Source organism: Pituophis catenifer, unplaced genomic scaffold, assembly GCF_029215685.1.
Source record: "Pituophis catenifer annectens isolate HBS135680 unplaced genomic scaffold, rPitCat1.0.hap2 SCAF_7, whole genome shotgun sequence".
Taxonomy (NCBI): domain Eukaryota; kingdom Metazoa; phylum Chordata; class Lepidosauria; order Squamata; family Colubridae; genus Pituophis; species Pituophis catenifer.
Window position 1 is genome coordinate 57,908,411 of NW_027256887.1, and position 24,871 is coordinate 57,933,281.

General features: G+C 38.6%; 1 protein-coding gene across 1 annotated transcript in view; it reads left to right on the plus strand.

Moving 5' to 3' along the window:
* Nucleotides 1–314: 314 nt before the first annotated feature.
* Nucleotides 315–24,871, plus strand: part of EMP1 (epithelial membrane protein 1) — a 36,048-nt gene continuing 11,491 nt past the window's right edge. Inside the window, exons 1-2 of the mRNA XM_070947061.1 lie at nucleotides 315–424; nucleotides 24,200–24,319. Coding sequence (XP_070803162.1) covers nucleotides 24,242–24,319 — 78 coding nt within the window. The 5' untranslated portion in view covers nucleotides 315–424; nucleotides 24,200–24,241. The remainder of the gene's footprint in view (nucleotides 425–24,199; nucleotides 24,320–24,871) is intronic.

A 24,871-nucleotide genomic window follows, 5' to 3' on the forward strand; every position in this document is an offset into this window, starting at 1 on the left:
AACGAGAATTCTTTTTATTCTTAAGCAGACAGAGCTTGAATCTTTGTTCCCTCTTTTATTACTCATCGGGCTGGAAGTCTCCCGTTTTTATACAGTCTTCTCTCACTGCTGCTTTTGCTGCACTGAGTCATGAAGAAAGAGACTTTGCAATTGCCGGTTCCCGCCCAACAGCTTCTGGCTCAGATCCAAGAAAACAGGGTGGAGTGGATTAATTTTTTTCTCATTCTCTCTGTAAAGAGAGTCTGATTCATTGAAACTTCTCAAACACAGTCAAAGGACACCACCCAACTGAACATCCCAATACAACAGCTGGGAAAACTTATAACCCCACCAGCTGGGGCACTCCCTACAGTGCATCTCTGGTTTTCGAGGCAGTCGGAGGACAAGCAGAAGAAGCTCTCATCACAGAAGCCCTTTCACTAAGGTAAGTCTGCTTTTCCACAACTCTGACTGCCAATTGCTTCTCTGTCTTTGCGAGATCCCATTTTCACATTGATCTTGGAGTAGATTGACTTTCCTCTCCCACACAGGCACGCTTAGGGTTTCCAGTGGATTTTTAAGTTTTGATTGTTCATGCACGTACTTTAGCAGCTCCACTCCTCTAGCAGGCATCCCAGACAAAAGGAAAGGGAATTGCAGAGGCTGCTGTTCTTTGCCAAAATTAAAGCCTGCATGTGGAGAAGAGAGAGTCTAAGGTGCAACTTTTGCATTTGCAAATTTCTCTTGTGAGGAAAACACAACGTGTAACAATTTTGAACTGGAGGAAACAGAAACAGCTACAGTGAAGAATCTTCTGGGAAAGATCCCTTTTCTTTAACACAGGAATAAAGAAGAAAGGGATTGTGGACTGTAAAATGTTTTCCAACCTTACTGTGATTAGATAACTTGATTTTATTAATAGGTCTGTTCCGGCATTGGATTCCTCCCCCCCCTCCAAACCTAGAGCAAAGTAATTTACTCTAAGAAAATTCCCAGTGTAAGGATGAATGTTAAAGATGACTGTCTATAATTTAAGAAATTAGAGAAAGTCAAATTGGAAATGGGAGGAGGAGATGCACCTAGATTTGAGTGGCTTAATTGATTACAAAAGTTTTGGAGAGGTAACCTACACACTGATATAATTTTTAACTGCTAGTAATTTCTCTTAATTGCTTTCTCTAGGAATTACTCACGCCTTTATTGCTTCAGTTTTAGATTATAAACCTAATGTTCTATGCAGGATGCTTTGGAAAATGTTTGTAAACTTCAGCAAGTTAGAAACACTGCTGTCTGTGCACTTTCCAAATCACGTTACAAATAGTCTTAGATCAACTGCACCGGCTTCCAGTTTGTTTCCAGTCTTAAATTATGGAAGTGTTGGATCTAATCTATAAAGACATAAAATATGACTGAGAAGTAGAATATCTGGACTTTCTCCCAGTTGAAACTTTCTCCTAATTGGCCCTCATCATCAGAATTCCCACCAGTGGATTACATTTGTAGGCAGTTGAGACAGGGGTTCCTTAGAATAATACACATGTAGTAACACTCTAGAGCAACTTTGCTCTTCTTCATTATACTTTATATAGATTTACGTAAGTTGTAATGCATTAGTAATCATGTAATGACCTATTACATTTTTACTAATATTCATGGCTACTGTTACTTTATTATTATGTGTTATTTGTTTTACTTAATTTTTCATATATTTCATACCCTTAGCTATACATTGGGCAGAGAAGCAAGTTATAAACATAATCAAATAAAACATATATGTTGTTTAGATGAGTGGTTTAAGATTAATTAACGGGCATTATAGATGCATCATTTGAATGTGGATTGTGCCATGTATATATGGCACAATCCACATTGTGCCATGTTTCATAATGTTGATGCTATTATGGCTATAAGCAATTTGCTTGCAACTCAGCTTGATGCTGTCCTTGCCTAATATCAGCTTTAAAGAACAGTGTCTAGTTAATGCTATTCACTGATCAACATGTAGGCAGTTAAGCAATATGAAACTTCTAATCATTCAATAATAGCATAGATCAATAATCTCTGATGAAGATTAGATGTTACTTTGCAGAAATGTCTTAATAGATACTGCTTTGCATTTTTGCCCTGAAGACAGTCACATTCCAAGGAGGGATTGAAGAAAAAGACATTTCTAAGACTGCATTGAAGTTTGTTGAAAAGATGTTTTCCTAAGTTAAGAGGCACAAATGTCCTCTTAATAATAATATATGTGTGGGTGTATATGAACAAGTAGCTTAAAGAGGCTTAGATACTGTGTTTGGTGGAAAACAGTTTCCCCTAGGTGTGGCCTGTTTCAGCATGTTTCAAATGAGGTAATTTTTGTGTATGTGAATATGTAATACAGTGGATAAAAACATTCCACCTGATTTGGATGAAGAACTTGTTCATCTCCTCTTATGGCAATGACATTAGTCCTATTCTGTGTTCTGCTCCTGGAGTCCATTCATGTTAAAAAAGATGCTTGGGAGAAGTTGAAATGGGAGAGTTCCAGGATTATGGAGCTCACACTGAAATGTGGTTTGCTTTCAGATAAGATAGTGGCGCAGAATCATGGCATAAAAGGCCTTATGACACTTCTGCAGTAATGACCTACCATCTCCTACCAATTCACAGCATTAGCAGCTTTTTATTGAAAAGACTTGTGTCATATCAACTGCATTAATATTCCATTTATGAAATTGATAGGCTTATTTCCATTTTTTCAATCGTTCATTCTGCAAATCGCAGAATGCAAGTCTTTCTGAGAGACTTTTCAGACCTGATCCTCATATACATATGTGAATATGCATTAATGGGTTATATGGACCATAACAGTCTCTTTTTTCAAGTGAACGTGTACACATTTAAGTGGTCTATATTAATGGGCCATCATGTGAAAATAACCTTATTTATTAAAAATGGGGCTATTGGCAGGCAAATGGCTGTAGTTTCTGTCCTCCCACTTAATTTCCTGTTCCTTTCCATTTTGCTGCCTATTTTAAAAAGGAATACCAGATGGACTTATTGGCTAAAGAGATTCTCAACAGTAAGGATTTAAAAAAAACAAAAAAAAAAACAAACAAAACCAAAGTTGGGTCACGAGTTAAGCACTTTATCTTACAGGGCCCAAGATCACTAGTTTATGTGTTCTTCATGAAAGACATGATGGACAGTACTTCACATTAATAGAAAGCATGAGATTGAAATAACAGCCATGCCAAAAAGTTTCAGATGACTCAATTTATGTAGTTGTGGGAAGAGAATAATATTCTTGCTCAAGGAAAATCATATGGCAGGGAGTGGGACACATGCATGTCCTAGAATGCTACTAATTAGATACAGCACTGCTGGATCAGGCCACGTGTTCAGTTCATCCAGTATCCAATTTCCAATAGTGGCAAGAATGGGATGGGTACAAGCCAGGCCATAGGCTATCAGGTTTGCTTTTCAATGTCTGGTGTACAGAAGTGTAAAAACACAGGATCAGTTTAACTATCATAGCAAATGGCTACTGATTTGAATGAACAATGTTAGGTGAGGGTGACATGATATCATTGTGCAATCTCATATGAGGGCCAGGGTACTGCCCCCAAAGTTACAATTTTGAAAAAAAAAAATCGCAGGGAAGGTTGCTAGTTCCCGTAGATGCTCAGATGTGATTCCCAAACATTAGCTTTTCTGCTACCCTTTAAAGCTTTTCAGTGGCTAATGAAAAAATAAATAATGACTACCAATATTTATGGTTAGGGCATGTATTCCTATGTGGCTGTTAATGTTAGAATAGCTTTATTGTTATTTTAAATGGTTTTTTTAAAGCAGCTTCAAAAGATCAGCTGTAAAGTGGGACATAATATATTTTCACACACACACACACACACACACACACACACACGGAGGGAGGGAGGGAGGGAGGGAGGGAGGGAGAGAGAGAGAGAGAGAGAGAGAAATTGCTCATTGTAGATTGGTAGATAGATATTCTTCCATTTCCCAAGCTAGGGCTGAGTGAAAGTGACTGTCTTGAAGTTATCCACCTACCTTCTGTGCCTAAAGGAAGACTAGAGCCTGTTCTCCCCACTTCTTGGGTATGGTTATGTTCCATAACTTTCAATGAAAATGCCTTCATTCTGCAGTGGATTGATTTATCTGTCTGTCTGTCATTGGTTGACCCCATGAAAGGGAGATGAGTATGAACTGGAGAATAGACTACCATTTGAACAGGCACCATTTGAAACCTATTAATATATTTATATTAATATAATGATAAATATCAAAATATTTAAAATAATGGAAAAAAATTCTAAGCTCACTTTGAGGGCTCCAGGAAGATATACCATAAATACAAAAGGTGATTAAGTGGACAGCAGTCTGAGTAGGAAGAAAAATACTGTTCAAAAAGGTTACATACATATGAGAAGGACTTATGCTTTGATTAATATGCTTACTAAGCCAATCAGCTCAAGTCTTTGGCAGGATAGATACCCTAATTCTTTCCAGAACACAGAATCACACCTCTCGTAAGAGAGAATGTTGTGTTACAAAGCTTGGTTGAAGCACTTTATAACTTTGAGGAGTTATATTTTTCTGTATTGATCTGTATGGTCTGGAACCAGAATGGTGCCAGACTTTATACTTCTGAATCTGTATCTTCAGCCTCTGGAGCATTGACAGCTATTTGGGTTCCTTTTTCCAAGAACCAGCTATGTGTTTATTGAACAGAAAGATTGCTAGAAAAAGAAATTTAATTTAATCCAGCATATGTGAAACTCCAGTGGCTGCTTCTGGCCTTCTTAAAGCCAAGGGGTCCCTGTGGGACCCAAAGGCAACCTCAGTGCAACTTCAGAGTCCTTCTAAAACTCACTATCAAATTGCAATTCTTTAGGTGACTGAAGTAGAAAATGATCACTTACACAATAAGCATGATCTCTGCAGCATTTAATTAATTGAATGTTAATTGATTTCAGTTTAATAAAATCAAATGCCATACTTGCATTGGTTCTGCCAGGCTTAGCCTACTTTTTTGTGTCTAGTCTTCACCATGCCTTTTTAAGATCTTTGGTTTTCAAAATGTAGCACCCTGCTGAGTCAAAGAATTAGATTCAAATGTTTGAGACAGAGGTGGTATTCAGCAGGTTCTGACCAGTTCTGGAAAACCGGTAGCGGAAATTTTGAGCAGTTTGGAGAACCGGTAAATACCACCTCTGACTGGCCCCGCCCCCAACTATTCTCTGCCTCCCAAGTCCCAGCTGATCGGGAGGAAATGGGGATTTTGCAGTAACCTTCCCCTGTCATGCCCACCAAGCCACGCCCATCAAGCCACGCCCGCAGAACTGGTAGTAAAAAAAATTGAATCCCACCACTGGTTTGAGATTATTTCTTTGCTTTCTAGACAGGATTCAAAGAGACAGAGCAGAAATTGTCTTCTGCCATCAGTAACAAAGCAAAAGGGCCAAGCAAGTTCTCAAAACCATCATTAAGGAAAGAGCTTTCCTACAAATGTGCAGTTCTACTTGCAGAGGGGAAGGGACTACCGAGGGCTGCTCCCCTCAGGTCCTGTATTCGCATAATACAGAAAATCACTGTTAGTTGAAGGGCATTTTATATTTGCATGTTTTCCTTTGTTTTTAGTAGATTGTACAAAACCTAAAGCAAAAGCAGAAAGAACAGAGATGTTCAACGTAGCGCCTCCTCCTAAACAGGACTCTCTGTTGAGACCAAGCCACATCATGTACAATGTCTCAAGACACAATGAGTATTCTGAAGCTTTCCATCTAATATAACAGAAAGCTTTCATTCAATCTCAAATGGGATAAAATAGTCCTTATTTTAAGTGTTGGGCAGCGAGAACTCTTTTCCCATAATGCCTTTGGATTCTGGAGAGGTTTTTAAAACGCAAAGAAGGCAGAGCTGAATTTTCAGGAAGCGATTTGGGTAAAAGGTTAAAAAGAATTTTAAAATAAACAATGTAGCTTTACAGATTAGGTCACCATAACTAGATAACCACTAGAAGGCTGCAAAGAGATGAGGAAAATGCCAATACTTTTCCTGCATTTTAGTTATTGTCTTGGTGGATTCTTGCAGCTCAAATATGGTAGCCATATAGTTTAGCATTCCACCAGTTTGCAAACCACTACACTGCAGCTATACTTTTTAAAATCATCTGTCAGTTATAGCTCAGGAAGAAAATCTATCAGAACACCACTCCAGTTCTATTTTGCTTTCAATATTCTTGTACTGGAGGGGAAAAATGAAACATTCAAGTGAGGTTAACCCCAACTGTGGTCCTATAGTTTGGGATGAGAAAGAAGAATAATCTCATGGCTGATATTTGGGGGGGACTAAAACCAAGGTCATCCACATCCCTAAGACTTACATTGCTCGATTTTAAGTAGAAAATGGCATGATGTGGCCATGCAGTGTCCTAGTTCATGGCTACATTTGTGGATGCTTTGGCTCTTGCATTCTCACATGACCACTCCTTGTTCTTCTCCATTCCATATCCTTACTTGGGAATTCTCCAGGGTGTTTACATGAATTATGTAAATTCGAAGACACACCTTTGGATAAAAGAGAACGGAAAGAAGAAACATTTTTTCCATCTTAGAAACACAGGAGCAGTCTGTTTGAGAAGAGTTGCAAAGGAAATGTTGGAGTTCAATGTTCACATGTGTGACGTGTTCATTTTGAGGTGAGAAATCCAACTAGAAGGGAGATGGAGTTACAGTAAGAGTAGAAGCAAAACCAAGATAAGAAAAATATTTATTTACTCAAGGAGCAAAATGTTATCTTTTGTAATAAAAGTTGATACTCATAATATTAAATGAACTAATTTTGAACTCTTTAACACTTCCTTATACATCCAAATCAGCCTCTTCAGGTTACACATACTTCCCTCTTTTCACTATATATTTAGGGTAAAATAAAGATTTCAAGTTTGTGTTGAAAATGGTTGTGGGTGATACGATTTTTCTAGATAAATTAGGATACTGTTTTATTATTTTAGACCAGGGTCTAGCAAGGTCTTCCCAGTTCTGTTTTCTGGACTGTCATTTTTGCATGTTTTACACCGACCTCTATTACCCACCTCTTTCTACCAAAGATACAAAATGTATACCTGGAAAATATACTGTGGCGCCTTTCTGCAGGTGATGCTGATTAGACAGGGAAAAGCAGCATTCGGCAACCCTGTTTTAAGCATTTTAATGCCATGTTTGTTCTTGCAAAAAGCACTTGAAGGGCTTTCAGCTTTTTGACTATGCCTTTAAAACTGCTTGATATTCAGCAATTAGCAGTAGTTTTCCTGACATGACTAGAAATATTGCCACTTGTTTTTTATTGCAGAGCAACTCATTAAATCAAGCATAACTGCAGGCAGTGAAGACTTCAGGGAAACTAAGCAGGAGTGTGTATTGGGAAACAGGAAGAGGTGGTGGGCTAATTGATAAATAATTCCTCTGTTTTTCTCTCTCATGCTATATACATATACAGTGCCTAAACCAAATTCTTGATAATTATATAATGTATAAGAGCATATTAATGGGAAATTATCCATGTATGACTAATAAAGGTGAGATTGGCCCAACCCTGCAGGCTTTCCAGAAGATCCTCAATTTTGTGATTGTTAGTTTGAATTTTGATTGTATATGCCACTCAGAGTCACTTGCTAGTGAGATGGGCAGTGACATAAATTCAATCAATAAATTCAATAAACAAAGTCTACAGAACTTGTCTAATTGTATTTGATCAAGCTACTAAAAAGTTGGTAGATCTCAGTGGTTGGTCGTATGTGGCATTTCTAATAAACCATCAGGTAATTCCTTGCAACCTTTGAAAATCTACTCATATTTTTATGTGTTTTTAACACACTGGCATGCATGAGAAAAAAAGTTTTCAGATGACAAAATATGCATGTTTTATTTCACTTCCAGAGGTAGAATGAGTACTGTACATGTAGATACTTGTATGAGGATTAAAGCCAAGAATCACATTGCCTGTTTCAGCATGAACTTTATTATAGCTCTAAGAGATTACACACTTTGGAGTTCTAAGTGGAACCAACCTTATTATCCTAACATCCTGAAAAAAATCATAAGAAGAATTTGAAGCAGGACAAAACCATTCCCTCTGAGAAGCACTAAGAGCTCTGGATCTACCCAGTGGTAAATTGCTTTGCTTTATTCACATTATTCAGCACTCACTGCAACAGCCATGCTAGTTAATATAATAGTTGTATTACACGTGTTGGGACTAGAGCTGAGAGAGAGTGGCTTGCCTAAGGCTACCCAGGTGAATTTATGGTTATAGTCAATTGTGAAAACAAGATTGCTAGACCAAATAAATGTTCTCTCCTCCATTGAAGCAATTTCATCCTTAACTTACTTTCCCATTTCCTCAACAACAACAAAAAATGTTTTGATCATTTTTTATTAAATTGTGGAAGAGATACCCTGAGTGGCCTCTGGATAGAAATACAGGATATAAGATGAAAAAAATAGCTTCTTTCCATAGATAGTTGTCCTACGTTGTTCATTTAGTGATATGTAACAAATGCATATAGATGTATTTCATTCAGGTCCCACATTTAATATTTCCAGTTTAGGAAAATATATGTTGATGTAGTTGAAAGAAGGGTTAGAAAAAGTGCAATCCCTGTTTATTTTGCTCAGACAAAAACCTACAGAGTTCAGGGGTGAATTTTAGACAGCCTGACCACCGTCAATATTTTTCTAAGCTCCTTCGTCATTAATATCCTAAACTTCTTAAAAACATGCAATGAGACAGAAGCATTGACTTAATGCATTTTTAAGAGAAGTTGTATAATAATTCCACTTGTGTTTTATTTCCTCATTTTTGGGGTAATGTTTGAAAGACCCCCTCATATAAGAACACTTATTGCATTAGTACAACCAGTATCCACTTCCTAGTTTCTTTATTTATATATGCTGTGGTTGGATAACAACAACAACAACAACAACAACAATTGTACATTTTAAGAAGATACTTGGTTGATACCTAGGATGCTGACAGCAACCCATATCAACCATCAGCACCAGTCAATGATATTTGTGATACATTTTTAAATGTTCAGTTGACTGAGTTTTATGCTTAATGAGTAAAAGAGATAATAATAATAATAATCAGCATAAGAAATACTGCATGCTGTCAGGCATCAACCCATTTCCAACTACTACCACACAGGAGAGGACAACTGTAACACCAGACCCAGAAGATCCACTGAAAAAGCCAGATCTTGATTGCTTTTGAAAGCCCTAAAAGTTGGGACTAATTTGACTTCAGGGAAATGCTGTTCCAGAAAAGGAGGACAGCCCTTGATATGGCCTGACCCCATGTAGCCTCTGACAAGGCCTGATCTCATGCTTCCATATTCCCTAAGGGCTGGAACCTAGAAGGCACCATGTCTTCCAGATCTTAACCAATGAGCAATTGGGAGTAAGGCTTGTTTTGGTCTGGAGCAAGAATGGGAAGCAATGCTCCTATAGATGTAGTTGCACTCCAACTACCAACAGCTCTAGCAAACATAAGAAAATTAGAATTTCTACAAGGACCACAATTTCCCAATTCCTTATGTAGTGTGTGAGGCAGCATATTTGTTATCAGAATTGCCAAAAGTTTCCACATACTACAAAAGTAATATGATATCATATTAGTTCATAGCCTGGGTTTTTAGTGGTGCACACAAACCATAATGGGACACAAGTGCAAAGTCATATACATGAGGAATGGTTAGGAACACAGTATTGTTACTGTCTTAGAGAGAAGTTCACCTGTCCTTTTCAAAGGAATACTTAATCAGTAGTACCAAGTGTGTAAATAATTCCCAAGTTCATTTTTGCAATTCTGAGGGACCTCTGTATAATTGCTAAAAGCTGACACCATAGTTTCTTATTTTTTTTTTCTGGAAATGCAAGACAACTGTAGTACAACTCAGATAGACATATCATAAGAAAACCCTTCAAACTGTCCTAAATTAAATCCATCCTCTTATATGATACTATTTATTCACTTAGTGATTCTAAGTGGCTTCTTCCCATATTAAATGTGACTAATTCACCAAAGGTTTGCACATCCATGCAATAAAAAGTTATGACTCTCACAATAAAATGTAATACTCTTTCTAAGTATCAATCCTGTTCCATATCAGTATATTAAAGTCCAGCCTTATAATCTGTTTTAATGTTTCCACTCTTTTTCTGCTCTGATTTTCCTTCCTTCCTTCCTTCCTTCCTTCCTTCCTTCCTTCCTTCCTTCCTTCCTTCCTTCCTTTCCTTCCTTCCTGAAAGTGTCAAGAGCTCTAAAGCCTTTGGCTATATGTAAACCAGAAGAAAATCAGAATTCAATAGCAGCTTTTGCAAAAGCACTGGATGTGAATGATGCACCAATTTAATTATGTCCTGCTCTGTAAAACTGGAGAAGGATGTTTGTTTATTTATTTATTACCATCCATCTCAACCCATTGACTCATTTTATGCTTTGAAAGTGGGGAGGAAAGATCTCTGTGTGGCTTTCATCCATGATGGCCCCCCCCTTTCTTGTTCCCTGCTTCTTCCTTCTTGTTCCTTCATTCCTGCACGTCTGGAATAAAAGTGGGTGGGACCAAAGAGATACAGTATTTTCCTCCCTGGTTGCTCTTGGCTACCTTCCAGCCTCAAGCAGCCGCCTGCACCTCTCCCTTCTAGAGATTCTTGCATGACTTAATGCTCGACAGTTGTCACTTTCTGAGCAAATGTCAGCTGTATTTATTACTCTTCAGCAGAGTCATCCATTCTCCAAATGAATCACAGCCACCAGGAAAGCAAGATGTTGCTCATGTTTTCCATCCCTCTAACCACACAAGTAAAAGCAGAGTTAGTCTTGCCAGGAATACTTTTCTAAGTATTGATTGATGCTGTTCAGGCTTGCTCAGTGAGGGTTTCCATTGCTCAGGTGGTTCACGGGCTTTCCTTCACCAAAACCTTTCCTAAAAAAACTAGCCAACACATGCTCAGTTGGCTTACTGGCATATCCTATTACCATATTGTTCATCATGCACATGTTTGTGTACTCCTATGCAGTTAGTATATCCTCAGACTATTATATATCGACAAGAGTATATATTTAACTGTTTTTATTTACTGCTCATAAATAAAATGTCATAAAATACATAAAATACAACTAAAAGTTGTATCCACAATATTGATATCCTTTTGCCTTTCTTTTAAATTATTGAACTTGCTACATCAGGATGAAGTGTCAAAACAGAGTGTACAAGTTCTTGTAGTAGCCCATTTGTGGCTTAACAGATGGGAACAAGAGGATCAGATATGGCCAGAGCCAGCGGTGAAATGCACTTACTTTCGCTACCGGTTTGGGAGTGCAAGCATGCACGCTCTTCTGCACATGCGCAGAGGGTCAAAAACAGAAATGATGTCCCGGTGGGTGGAACCTCCTGCCGCTGGTGCTACCGGTTTGTGTGAGCCGGATAGATCCGGCTGGATTTCACCGCTGGTCAGAGCCTGTTGGGATTATGATTCGACTTCACTGCCTTCTGCTTAACACATTAACACATTCCCACAATTTAGCAAGTTGCAGAAATGGGAATAGAAATGATGATTTTTAAAATGAATTACTGAATTGCATAAAATGTTCATTTTAGAATCATCAGAGGATAATGATTTTTCCATCATACATTCTAGACCGAATTCATGATTTATTTATTTGTGGGTGACTGATAAAACTGGTCAGTTACTTCACATATAAGGAAGAATAGAATGTGATTAATATGCTGGTCAGAAGTTTTATTTGCAATTATTTTTATGTTGCCTATTCAGTCTTTATACAAAGTCAGGCTACATGACCATCTAGCCTAGTATTCTTCTTTGTTGCTAGTAGCATTCCAGGGTCAGAGATAGATAAGTCTTCTCCTCTCATCTGCTGTCTGTCTTCTGTTCCTGGAGATCCCAGAATGTGTACTCTCCTGCAAATCAGGTTCTAATGCTAATCTGTCACTCTTCTGTTGCTCAGGAGAATATGTTAACATGAACATAATTTCCTCCAAAATAAAGTAAATATAACAATCCCTTAATTACAATGTTGAGTTGCTAAAACCTACTTTAGTGAACAGGTAGTATATGTATTTCGTCAGAAACATGATTACAACAAAAAGTGACATACTTCAACCTCTTTCCTTTCTTTTCAGGGAGATGGGGGTCCTTGTACCACTTAAATGAGCCAGGACTCCCAAATACAGTTAGCCTGATTTCAGTTAGCTGAATGGCATATTTTATTTAGGGTGGCACTCAGCACTTGATGTATCACAAATCTTACCATGTATTTGCTTTTGATTCATTACTTTAATTTTCAAATGTCCTAGTCCTTGATTTGCTCTGTTACTCATCCTGTTGATAAAGAGCTAACTTTTGGCCAGTGAATCACATTTGTGAGGAAGGCAGAAGCAAATGCCAGGGGAAGGGGCTTCCTGACAAGAAGTACTGTTACCGCCATCTCTTCACTATGAAATACAAAATTGTAGAGGCCTGTAGTTAGTGTGCAACATAAAACATTAGCTTTTCCTTTTCTGTCAAATCCTGGCTAGTCAACCATAAATCTATCTATCTTCCTTCCTTCCTTCCTTCCTTCCTTCCTTCCTTCCTTCCTTCCTTCCTTCCTTCCTCCCTCCCTCCCTCCCTCCCTCCCTCCCTCCCTCCTTTTACTGCCAAGCCTCTTTTATCTTCCTTACCACTTCTTTCTATTTATGTATGATGAGTGTAAAGGGGTATTCCCCCTAAGAGCCGAGGTGGCACAGTGGTTATAGTACAGTACTGCAGCTACTTCAGCTGACTGCTAGTTCAACAGATCAGCGGATCAAATTTCACCGGCTCAAGGTTGACTCAACCTTCCATCCTTCCAAGGTGGGTAAAATGAGGACCCAAATTGTTGGGGGCAATATGCTATTTAGTATACTGTCTTTGATGTAAGTTGCCCAGAGTCCTCGGAGAGTGGGAGGCATAGAAATATGACTAATAAATAAATAATAAATAGTATTCACAATGGCACATCAAGGGTAGACAATAAGGTTAATGACAGTCATGCAACAAATGATTCATAATGATCAAACTGGTTTTATAAATGGTAGACAAATGAAGAGTAATGTAAGGCAAGTTGTTAACCTGTTGAATTTGAAGATATGGCAGAAGGGTATTAATAATTTTGTTTGGGCAGGGAAGAGACCGAGAATAAAACAAAAAAGAATGCAGGATATACATGAAAGAGGAGGTCTCAAAATGCCTAACTTAAGACTATATTATGAGGCAGCTGTTCTATCAGCAATGAGTGATTGGATGAATTTAACAGAAGAAAGAATATTGAATATTGAGGGATATGATTTGGTTTACGGGTGGCATGCTTATTTATTATATGATAAGAAAGTGGACAAGACTTTTAGAAGTCATACATTAAGGAATGCTCTATTGCGTGTCTGGAAAAAGTACAAGTATAAACTAAACGAGAAGTTACCATTGTGGGCAATACCCAGACACGCGATAGAGAATATAAGTGTAGAGCAAAGGCAGGATGTGATTACATATAAAGAGCTTCTTAACAAGGAAAGAGGTATACTACAATTAAAATCTTTGAATCAACTAAGAGAAGAAAGGACAATTCGAACATGGTTTCAATATGTACAGTTGCAAGCTAGATGGAGAGAAGATCAGAAAATTGGTTTTTTGCAAAATGAGGAGAACTTGGTAAAACAGATTAGGGATCAAAGTCAAGTGCATATAAAAAGGTTGTATAATGCGTTGGTAGAAATAGATTTAGAAATGGAGTTAGTTAAGGACTGTATGATAAAGTGGGCACAAAATATTGAACAACCAATAATGATGGAAACATGGGAAAAAATATGGGTTAGAAATGTGAAGTTCACGCAAGCCCAAAATTTAAGAGAGAATTTTTATAAAATGTTTTATAGATGGCATCTGGATCCTAAAAAGCTAGCCTGTATGTATCCAAGTGTGCAACCTAAGTGTTGGAGATGTGAATGTGATGATGCCACGTATTATCATATATGGTGGACATGTAAAAAAATTAAGGCATTTTGGATAAAAATATGGTGGATTATTCAAAATATTCTCAAAAAGAAGATAAAATTTACTCCACAGTTCTTTTTGTTAGGCATAATTACAGATTGTACTGTTATAGAGACTAAGTTGATTTTAAATTTAATAACAGCAGCCAGACTCTTGGTGGCGTAGTACTGGAAGAAGGAAGACTTGCCTACTATTGAAGAATGAATGGACACTAAAAATAGTGAATTTAGCAGAGATGGCTAAAATTTCAGCGTATTTGAAGGACCATTCAAATGAAAGATATATATTGGAATGGAGAAGATGGATTGACTATATTCAAAACAAATATCGGACTAAAAAGTTTCAAATAGCTTATGAATGAAACCAACGTTTTCTTTTTGAATATGTTTAGTTAGTTGACAGGGGAGTTAAAGAGCAAGGGGGAGTTTGGAGAACACAGAAAGATAGCTTATTTTAGCTTATGTTTGTTATGCTATACCCTGTTTTTGCTCTGGGAAGTCCGGGGGGTGGGTGTCGGGGGGGGAGGGGGGTTGGAGGGAGAGGGAGGATGAGGGGGAGGGGGGAAAATTGTTGTAATGATTGTTAAAACTTTTTAAATAAAAGAATGGGGTAGACAATAAGGGAATGCTGCTGAAGATGAGGAGGAGACCATCTGGAGAGATAGTGGCAGATGTGGAGTTGGGTCATTGCTGCTCAAAACCCAGTGGTGCTCCTGAGGCCTCACAATGTGATTTGGCAAGTGAAGGCACTTCTGGGTAACGACACTCTGGATGTCAAATAGGCTAGAATATGCCACCAGCTATTCGGAAAACTATCCACAAGCAGAAGGATGGGTGAATTACAAGAGGAACAACGTTGCAAGTAACAGCTTTTGGGTGGTTGGCTTCATCAAGGCTAGTACCTTTCTTTCCATCACTGTGCGAATAAGGAATCTCCACTTTGCTTTTTCTCACAATGCAATAGAATCAGGAAGGATAATTTTTGGAATTTTGAGAGCATGTCTTTGGAAGTCTTATCCATCAGAAAATGAATAACTGGCTAGTTAGAAATAAGTCATTTATTGCAAGGCGAATCAATGAGGATGTTCCCTGCCAGCCCCTATTTATATTTCACTTTGTACGAGTTTGTGGGTGGGTAGGGTTAGTGGGAAGGGAGATGAAGAATACTTTAAAATACAGCACTGGATCACAGCCCTCTCCTTTAATTTTCTCTAGAAACTACGCCTTACTACATGGTTTCCATTGATCAGAAGTGCTGTAGACTAGTGAGGGCACTTCTGTCTGAATGGTAAAAAGCATTTTGTTCCCAGGTAAGCTGATTTCCCCCACCCCCTTCCTCCCACTGAAATGAGACAGCTCTTAGGCACATATAATTATGCCTCTGAGTCTAAGAGGAATCCCTGCCTATGAGCAACTGCCAAAATGATGGCTGTTTGGAACTTTGCAAACACTCCTATGCCTTCTGCATCTATGCATCTTCCAGAGTTTTATGAATACTTCGAATACTTGAAGCTTTTCCTTGCTACCAGAAAGGCAGGGATGAGTTTTGTCATTGCTCTGGAAACAACTTTTTTCCCTTTGTCTTGCAACTATTTTCTCTAGCCCATGGTCTAGGGCAGTGATGGCTAATCTTTTTGCCACTGTGTACCAAAAATGTGGGGAGTGGGGGGGGTTGCATGCATGCCCATGCTCATAATTCTATGTGCTCTGCCCCCTGCGCCTGAGCGTGTTCCCCCTGTGCTCCCCCCACTTTTGGCACGCAATGGCACAGTGGGCCCGTTTTGCACCTTTCTCAGGCTCCAGAGGCTTTCTAGGAGCCTGGGGAGGGTGAAAACAGCCTTCCCAAACCCCCTGGAGGCCCTCCGGAGGCCGGAAATGGCCCGTTTGCCAACTTCCAGTGGGACTGGAAATCCCGTTTTTTGCTCTCCCCATGCTCCAGAGCCTTTCTAAGAGCCTGGGGAGGATGAAAACGGTGCCCCCAGAGCCCCCCCCCAGAGGCCGGAAACATAAGTCAGTAAACTGAGCTCACGTGCCCACAGATATGGCTCCATAGCCATAGGTTCGCCACCGCGGGTCTAGGGCAATCCTCTTGCATATCATGAAATACTACTGTGGCAGGGCAACAACTGCTCACTTGACAGTGCAAGTGGGAGACAAGGTTTTCTTCTATTATTATTTTGTCTCTTCAGAGGGACGGAAAACTTGGGTGAAAGAAGCAAGTAGCTCTAGACAAGTTATTGTATGTATTGTGGGCATTTAAAAAAAATCATGCCTCAGGTGGACTTTAACATCATCATGCTTTCATTAGATTAAATTTCATCCTTGTCTTTCCATACATGTCATCAAAATACGAATTGTATCTATCATTTAATAAATGGTTGTTTTTCTTTTGGGTAAGGAGATTTTGAAAACATGTTAAGAAAAACAATATTTCTATAAAATTAAAACTGTCACACAGCTCACAGAATTGGTCAGGAAGGAATAGTGGAATGGAGGACACTCACATAAATAACTGAAGAATTGCTGCATCTTTTCATTACTTTAATACAGTGTTTTTCAAACTTGGCAACTTTATATTGTGTGGACTTCAAGTCCCAGAATTCCCTAGCCATCATGCTGGGAGTTGAAGTCCACATATCTTAAAACTGCCAAGTTTAAAAACGCTGTTTTAATAGCAATAATAGGTGTGTAATCAGCAAAGGTATATGATCTTAGTGGAGGAATTTCAAATTGGCCATCAAAGGTTGAGCTCATTAGGATAGCAAAATTTTCCATCACAAACTTATACTGAAGAAACTTACACTGAAGAAATATAGTTAAAGGCAGAGATGGAAACACTTCAAAATTATGGAATCTGCTTTGTACTGAAGCCCCAAAATCTATCAAACCATAGCCTGGTACAAACAACATATGCTTAACATTAAAAGAATTCTGAGTCCAAAAAACTGTTTTGAATACCAGAATTTACTGGAGCTTGCAGCAAATTCCAATGCTTATTATCCCAAGCTTTATTCATGTCAGCAGTAAAATTTAAGGCATGGAGCAGATTGGTTGGTTTCTGCTATTGTTAAGCAGCTGGGAGCATGATATCCTTATAGAACTATTGCAAATCACATCTATTGATAAATTCTGATCTAAATTCTGTTCATAACTGGTTTAGTAGCTGTGCAAATCAAGGAGTGACTACATATCTCTTTTCTGTACTAGAGAATATAATTTATTCCTTTTTCTTCAGTCTACCCTTTCTATATGAGCATGGAAAATGCAAAACTTGCTAGGATTTCAGAAACCTTGCATTTCCAAGTGTTCCCTGAAATATGTTATCAAAACCTCTTTATGGGAAATAGACAAATGTAAGTAAATATTGTGTAGGATAAATGTATAGTTCCTCGTTGAAACATGAAAGTTTAAGTTGGTGATTCCTGAAGTTTAAACAAATTAATTAACAGATGACTAGGGCATAGCAATTCCATTAGCCTCATACTCCTGATATCCTCCATGATGAAGTTCAGCAAGTGGCTACCCAGAACTGACCTTCTTTGTGATAGCCAACTGCCTTTGGAATAATCTTTCCAATGAAGTATGTCTGTTGCCATCTTGATTCTCTCTTTTGTGTCAGATATACAAGAAGTGGTAGGGTAGAAATGTTTTCCAATAAATAAAGACAAACTAGATAGTTACAGGAAAGTTTTGCATCATAGGGACAAATAACAGACAAAATGCAAAGGTGTTTCTCATCATACATTCCCTTTTCTGAGGGTAGGGTCTGTTCAAGAGTTCTTCTCTGTGAATACTGTAGGAGTTGTTAGCAATGTTTCTTAGAAAAGAAAAAGAATCAATCTTTGTGGTTTGCGATACTGAATATAATGTTCTCTAGAAAATAAGCTACATTAAACTTGTCATACCATAATTAAATATAGATCTGCCACTACTAATATCACTGTTGGAATTCACAGAATAGGAGTGGATTTAAGCCATAATTACTGAGGAATAGAACTACCAATTAAGTAAATCAACAACTTCCTTGCCCTGAAGAATCACCATTTTGGGATAAGTATCTCTTCGTTGGATGGCTTTCACTTCTAGGCATTTATAAAAGGAATATCTTTACCTGAAGATATTAAATGAAAATGCATGTTTATGATATCATCTCCTGCCATCACTATAAGCCTCCCATTTATTACACTGTACTGGGGGAAAGGAAGGTAATGGAGCTATAAGGCCAAAGCAATAGCAGGAAAATACAGGTTGGAAGGACAGCTAGTGTTCAACATGCGAGACCAGTATATTTCAGCAGAAAGGGATTTAGGGGGGAAAAAGGCTTTGAGAATATATTCACAGAAGAAAATACCTGGATTAGAGCACAAAATATGTCATTTCTGTCTCTTGCTTCTATAATCTTGAGTGTTCTGTTTGGTTACTAATTTTGATGAAGGACAGCTAGAGAAGAAATGATAAAATTGGATAGACCTAGTAAAAACAATATCTTGTTCCAAAACAGGTCAAATAAATTTTAAAAACTGTTCTCTCATGCATGCAGGCCTGCAATTAGATAAAGAAAAGCAAATGGGGATGATAGAATAAATGAGTAACACATGTGATTCTATAAATTTCTATGATTAAGGTTTCCATGACATGCATTATTAAAGGAAATTTGCATTATTATATATTTTATCATCACAGCTATTCTGTTTCTAACTTTCTGATCACAGGCGCAATGCCTGCTGGCAACAAAAATGGCACTAATACACTTTCTTCTCCACTTATTAAAGTTGCTTTCTTAACCATCTGTATCTAGGAATAAACCCTACTGGAAATTACAGAACTTATTTCTGAATAACGCATAGAGCTGCATAACTAACAAATCGGAGTGGATATCAGCATTTATTTGTCACTCTGAGTGATTTGCAGCAGGAACCTAATATCAAGAAGCAAGTTTGGTTCATCTAGCCTAACATTCTCTACCATGACTGGTGGTGGTTCTCCATGATTTCATAAAATAATTTTTCCCAGCTCTGCTAGGAGATAGCAGGAATTTTATTTGTAATCTTGGTAAGCAAAACAAGTTGTCTACCTCTGAATAGATCAACAGGAATTTCTGACTCCCAGCTTTTAGAGAAATAGAAGCAACAACTAGTCTTTAGTTCTACTTGTTGAGTTACAAAGGAGGTAAGAGCAGCTAATAGTTGTTTCCTAAAATTGCACATTTATTTTAAATCTCTGTCATGAGTTATGCCATGGTTATTATCTCTTTGCTGCAATGATACTCACCTATAAAGTTTTAGCATTAATGCATTTCCATGATCATGTAGTTCCACTTGCCTGTTTTGTATTCATGTTACTTATCAAGAATAATCAAGATGGATATTTGCACTTTCCTGTTCATTTTTTTCACAGTGTGTAGCTCATGATATCCAATTGCAAATTTGCTCCACCCCTAAAGTGATTATTTTGCAAGTGCCTCCACAGTCCCAACCTCTTATTTGCAGCTGTTTTTAGTCTGACGGCAATGCTGCATAACAGCCTAAACTGCTAATCTGCCATGCCACTCCCAGCTTTTCCTTAAGACAGAAATTCTTCTAGTGCTCCTTACTGAATTGCAATCCTGTAAAATAGCATTGAACTCATTTCATTCTAGGGCTGTGATGGCGAACTATGGCACGCGTGCCAGAGGTGGCACGCCGAGCCCTCTCTATGGGCATGCACGCTGTTGCCAGCTGCTCTTCTGGTTTAGGGTGTGCACAAGTGTGCTGGCCAGTTGGTCTTTGTGGGCATCGGAGCATCGGAAAACAGCCCAGAAAGCAGCTCCCAAAACAGTCTGAAAATGGCCTGAAAAACGTCCTGAAAATGACCAAAAAATTGGCCTTAAAATGACCTGAAAACGTCCTGAAAAATAGCCAAAAAAAAAGGCATGCGTGTGCCAGCCAGCTGGTCTTCAGGTTTCCAGTGCTTTGGCATGCATGAAGAGCAGCTGGATGGCGCGCATGCGCATGACGGAAACTTGAAGACCAGCTGGCTGGTATGCATGTGCACACTGCACCGGCCAGCTGGTCTTTGGGTTTCTGGAGCTCCTGCGCACGCACATGCACACACATTCCGGTTTGGGCACTTGGTGCCGAGAAGGTTCGCCATCACTCTGGTAGTTCTCTATCTGTTGGTGTGGCAGAGATGTGAGGTAGACCATGGGTGGGTTCTACTTACCTTTACTACCGGTTTGCAATGGGGCTATGTGCGCGCGCACTTCTGCACATGCGCAGATCGTCATTTATGATGTCTGTGCGGGTGGGTGGAGCCTCCCGCCGATTTTACTACCGGTTCTATAGAACCAGACAGAACTGGGAGCAACCCACCACTGAGGTAGACCAAAAGTTAAGCACTGTCAGAGATGAAAAAAGTGCTAATGTAGTATCTTGGGAACAGGAAGCATATGTATAGCTATCCCCTTATTAAAAAAAAAAAAAAGCCATGAGACCAGAGATTCCAACACTGTCATGCAGGATTTAGCATTTGCTTCTATATTGCTGCAGAATCGCAGATGATTAAGATGTTGAGCTTTTTCCACTTCCTAACAAAAACACACTGCAGCGCCATTAAGAAATCCCACAGATAATCACTAGTTGTTCAGTCAGGAAAGAATAGGAACATGAATCAACTTAATTACAAATAAATGACAGCTTTCTTCAGAAATGTACTGAGACAGACTTATTGTATTAAAAAGAATTGGGTGGGTCCCACATTACAAAGTCTAGATTGTTCTTGTGCAGAAAACTCCACAGTAACATCATTGATCCCTCTTCTCCAACAACAGGTTTTCCTAAATGTCACTGCATCCAGTCTGATAGTAGCCTAGCATGTTCTCATGCAGATGCCAGTCAGACTCTTGTACAATAAGCTTGCCATCTGGAAATAACCAATGCAGTCTGTACGTGGGGAGACTGCTTGCTAGAGTGCTCACATACTCACAGATAAACATCTCCTAATGGAGTAGCAAGGATGGTAATAGGCACCTTTTTAAAAAACCAGGATCATGTTGCAACTACCATGCATTGGCTGCCAGCTTGTTACCTTTAAAGCCCTCAGGTTGTTCTGATATATGAAACCAGTTTCTATTTCACCTTGAGTCTTTCTGAAGAACACATGGAGAAGGCTGAGTCTACAAGAGTGAAGGCCTTCATGGAACTGGCCATTGGTTCTGTGGAATACTTTGCCTTTTGAAGTCCAAATTATTTTTTCTTTAGGTATTTCCCATTCATAAGATATTCTGGCAGGTTTTTGTCTTGCTGAACTGATAAAAAAAAAAAAAACACAGGACAAGATATATTATCACTTAAATAAAATCAGGAAGAACAGTTTATCCTAGCTATGGGAAATTCAAACAAAAACTTACAATACATGTTAAAATGGACATGTCCAGTAGTCCTAAAAACTCCATATCTCATTTAGTTGTGATGACAAGGAGTCATGGGAGTTAGGGTCCATAAACACCTGGAGGTGTTTATGGAAGCAAATACATATGAAGACATTGCCATCACAAATGGAATTCATTGGCTTAAGGGTGGTGGTGGGAAGAGAATCCTGCTTCCAGAATAATCCCACTTATTCTAATGTTGCAATATCATGCCACATTTCCTATCTTCCTTGAAGTTTGCGTTGACTTCACCCACTATTCTGCGGGATGTGATCCAGGGGTGGGTTCCAAATCCCATCGCTACCAGTTCGCTCGCATGCCCGGGGCGCTTCTGTGCATATGCAGTAGCAACCCACCACTGATGTGATCCCAAGCACAATACTTTGCTAACTGTAATTTTGAGAGTTTCATAATGACATGAATATACTTTCAATAAAATCCATCAACAAATGCCAACAACCCACTCCATGGTTGACATTAATTCTCATTAAGCTTACATGGCTGGGTTTTTTGGAAGATCGGGTCATTACTGAAATGAAAGATGGTATCTCTCTGATGAGCATTGTTTTGCTCAGAGCAAAACCATAGATCTTTTCTTATTCCTACTTTATGGTCAGAGTTAGAAAAGCATTATATGAACTTAGATAGAAAATGAAGTATTTAAATGGGATAAACAGAACAAATCACCTCAGAGGTGTGCAACCTTTTTTCTGGCAAGGCTTTCCTGGGTCTTTGAACAGTGTGCTTGGAACTACATTGCCAAAAATTGTAGTTGAAATCAGGGCAAAGCATAATTTTAATTGGAATTTACATTTAATTAAAATTAAGTACAGTTAATATATAATTTAATTTATTTCTTTTTATTTACATGGCTGCCTCTCTTAAGCAACTCTTAAGCAATGATATGATAATTTGTAATGTGTAACTTACTAGTCATACAGCAAATATTTCCCTTTTATCATTTTAACAGTTGCAATTTGGAAAAACGTTTAAAGTCTTTAGGTACTATTCTCAAGACATTCAAAAGACACATGTGACTTGGCCTTCAGGCAACTCTGCTTAACATTAGCCATCTAATATTGATAGACCTTATATCATGCATAAACCAATATTTTTTTGCTTGCAAATTATTATTTGATATGCTTGTGTACCATAGACTACTGAATCTGAATATCCGGATTGACAGGTCATTGTCTCTATAGTGAGGATCGGAGCTTTTAAACTGAGTAAGCAATAACATATTTGCTTTCTCCAAAGACCCTGGAAGTGTAGCATGTGCCTGGAATAAAGAACTAGACCAGGAGAAAAGCCCCAACCACTAAAAAGGAAAGAAAATCCTTTGTTGAGTTTACAGTATAGTAATGAAATAAAAGCAGGTGGATGAGCCTCTTCCAGGATTCTCCCAAGTTTGTTTATTTGTTTCTTTATTTATAAATTTTATAGGCTGCCCCACCTTACCTCTAGGTAAGAGTACTGCTTGCGGTACTTTTCCTTGTTTATGCCTGTGTTTCCTTGATTGCCAAGATGCCAGCATGCTGGCTGGAGAATTCTGGGAGATGAAGTCCTAATGTTGCCAAGGTTAATTTAGAGGGAGCAAGGCAGAGCAAAAGTTGGCAAATGCAAAGCCAATGAGGCAGGGCAAAGTTTGAAAACTGTGTGAGATCTGAAATTAGAACAAGGGAACACATGTTTTCCATCTCTGCTTTAAATGAAGGATGGGATAAAATGTAGTAAATAGTAATAGTAAAGAAATAGTAAAGAAATAGGATTTAAACTAAAATGAATGTAATAAAGGTTTACACATCTATACATTTTCATGGATTTATTTATTTATTTAGGCTCCTTTTTCAAATATGTATGACTTTTACTCAGTGTTTTACTAACATCTCAAAATAATTAAACTGAAGATTTTCTAGGACAGGTAGTCCTTGACTTACAACAGTTCATTTAGTGACCATTCAAAGTTACTACGGCATTGAAAAATGTAACCTATGACCATTTTTCACAGTTATAACCAGAGGTGGTATTCAGCAGGTTATGACCAGTTCTGGAGAACTGGTAGCAGATACTTTGAGTAGTTCGGAGAACTGGTAAATACCACCTCTGACTGGCCCTGCCCCCATCTATTCTCTGCCTCCTGAGTCCCAGCTGATTGGGAGGGAATGGAGATTTTACAGTATCCTTCCCCTGCCATCCCCACCAAGCCACGCCCACAGAACCAGCAGTAAAAAAATTTGAATCCCACCACTGGTTACAACCTCTGCAGCTTCCCCATGATCATGTGATCAAAATTCAGATGCTTGGCAACTGACTTCTATTTATGACCGTTGCTGTGTCCAAGGTCATGCAACCACCTTTTGCGACCTTCTGAGAAGCAAAGTCAATAGGGAAGCCAGATTCACTTAAAAACTGGGTTATTAACTTATCAGCTGCAGAGATTCGTTTAACAACCATGGCAAGAAATGTTGTAAAATGGGGCAAAACTCACTTAACAAATGTGTCATTTAACAACAGAAATTTTGGGCTCAATCGTGGTCATAAGTTGACAGTGGTTGTAAGTCAACCTGTGTTTGCAGATCCAATTTACTGCATTTTGTCACTGGCAGATTTTTAAAAATATGTCCTTTGTTGCCTGCATAGAGCTAATATTGAACCCTGCTCTTACATTCAGTGTTTGCTTTTTAGATTAACCTAGATCTGTTTCTCTCCCAAAGACTTCTCTGCATCTGAGATCGTTCCTGAAGTGAAGAGCCAAGATGTTGGTACTACTGGCTGGAATTTTTGTGGTTCATATTGCCACTGTCATCATGCTCTTTGTCTCCACTATTGCTAACGTAAGTAGCAAAACCTTCTCAATGTTTATGATCTGGAGTAGCAGCCATAAGCTGTTAGTCTCCTCAACTTGGTTCAGATCTACGGCAAGCAATGCTTTTGTAGTCAGAAGCTTTTCTGTGTTTGGGAGCATCTGGTAGTTGTGGGCACCATGATAGTGACAGGATGGAAGTATAAGAGTGGGTAATCAAGAATTTTCAATCCTGCTTCTCCCTTCTATGGGGCAAGGGAGAGATAAGGAGCACAAGAATTTTGAAAAAAAGACAAATGTGTGAGTCTTACTGGAAGTTTTGCACATACAGTTTACTTATTACCTGGCTAATAAAACAGTAAAAATCCTATCACTGTAATAAGGCAGAGTAGGCTAGAGCTAGAGATTTTGTTGAGCCATGTGGTCTGAGCTGCCAGTCCCTTCATTTTCAGACTGAGTCCAGTACATGTTCCTAAATGCAGGATCATCTAATAGCGTTAGACTTCAACTTCTCCTTTCTTCCTGCCTAAGAATCTGGGACTTACACTGATTTCAGACATCACACTAAACTATGGATCTTTTA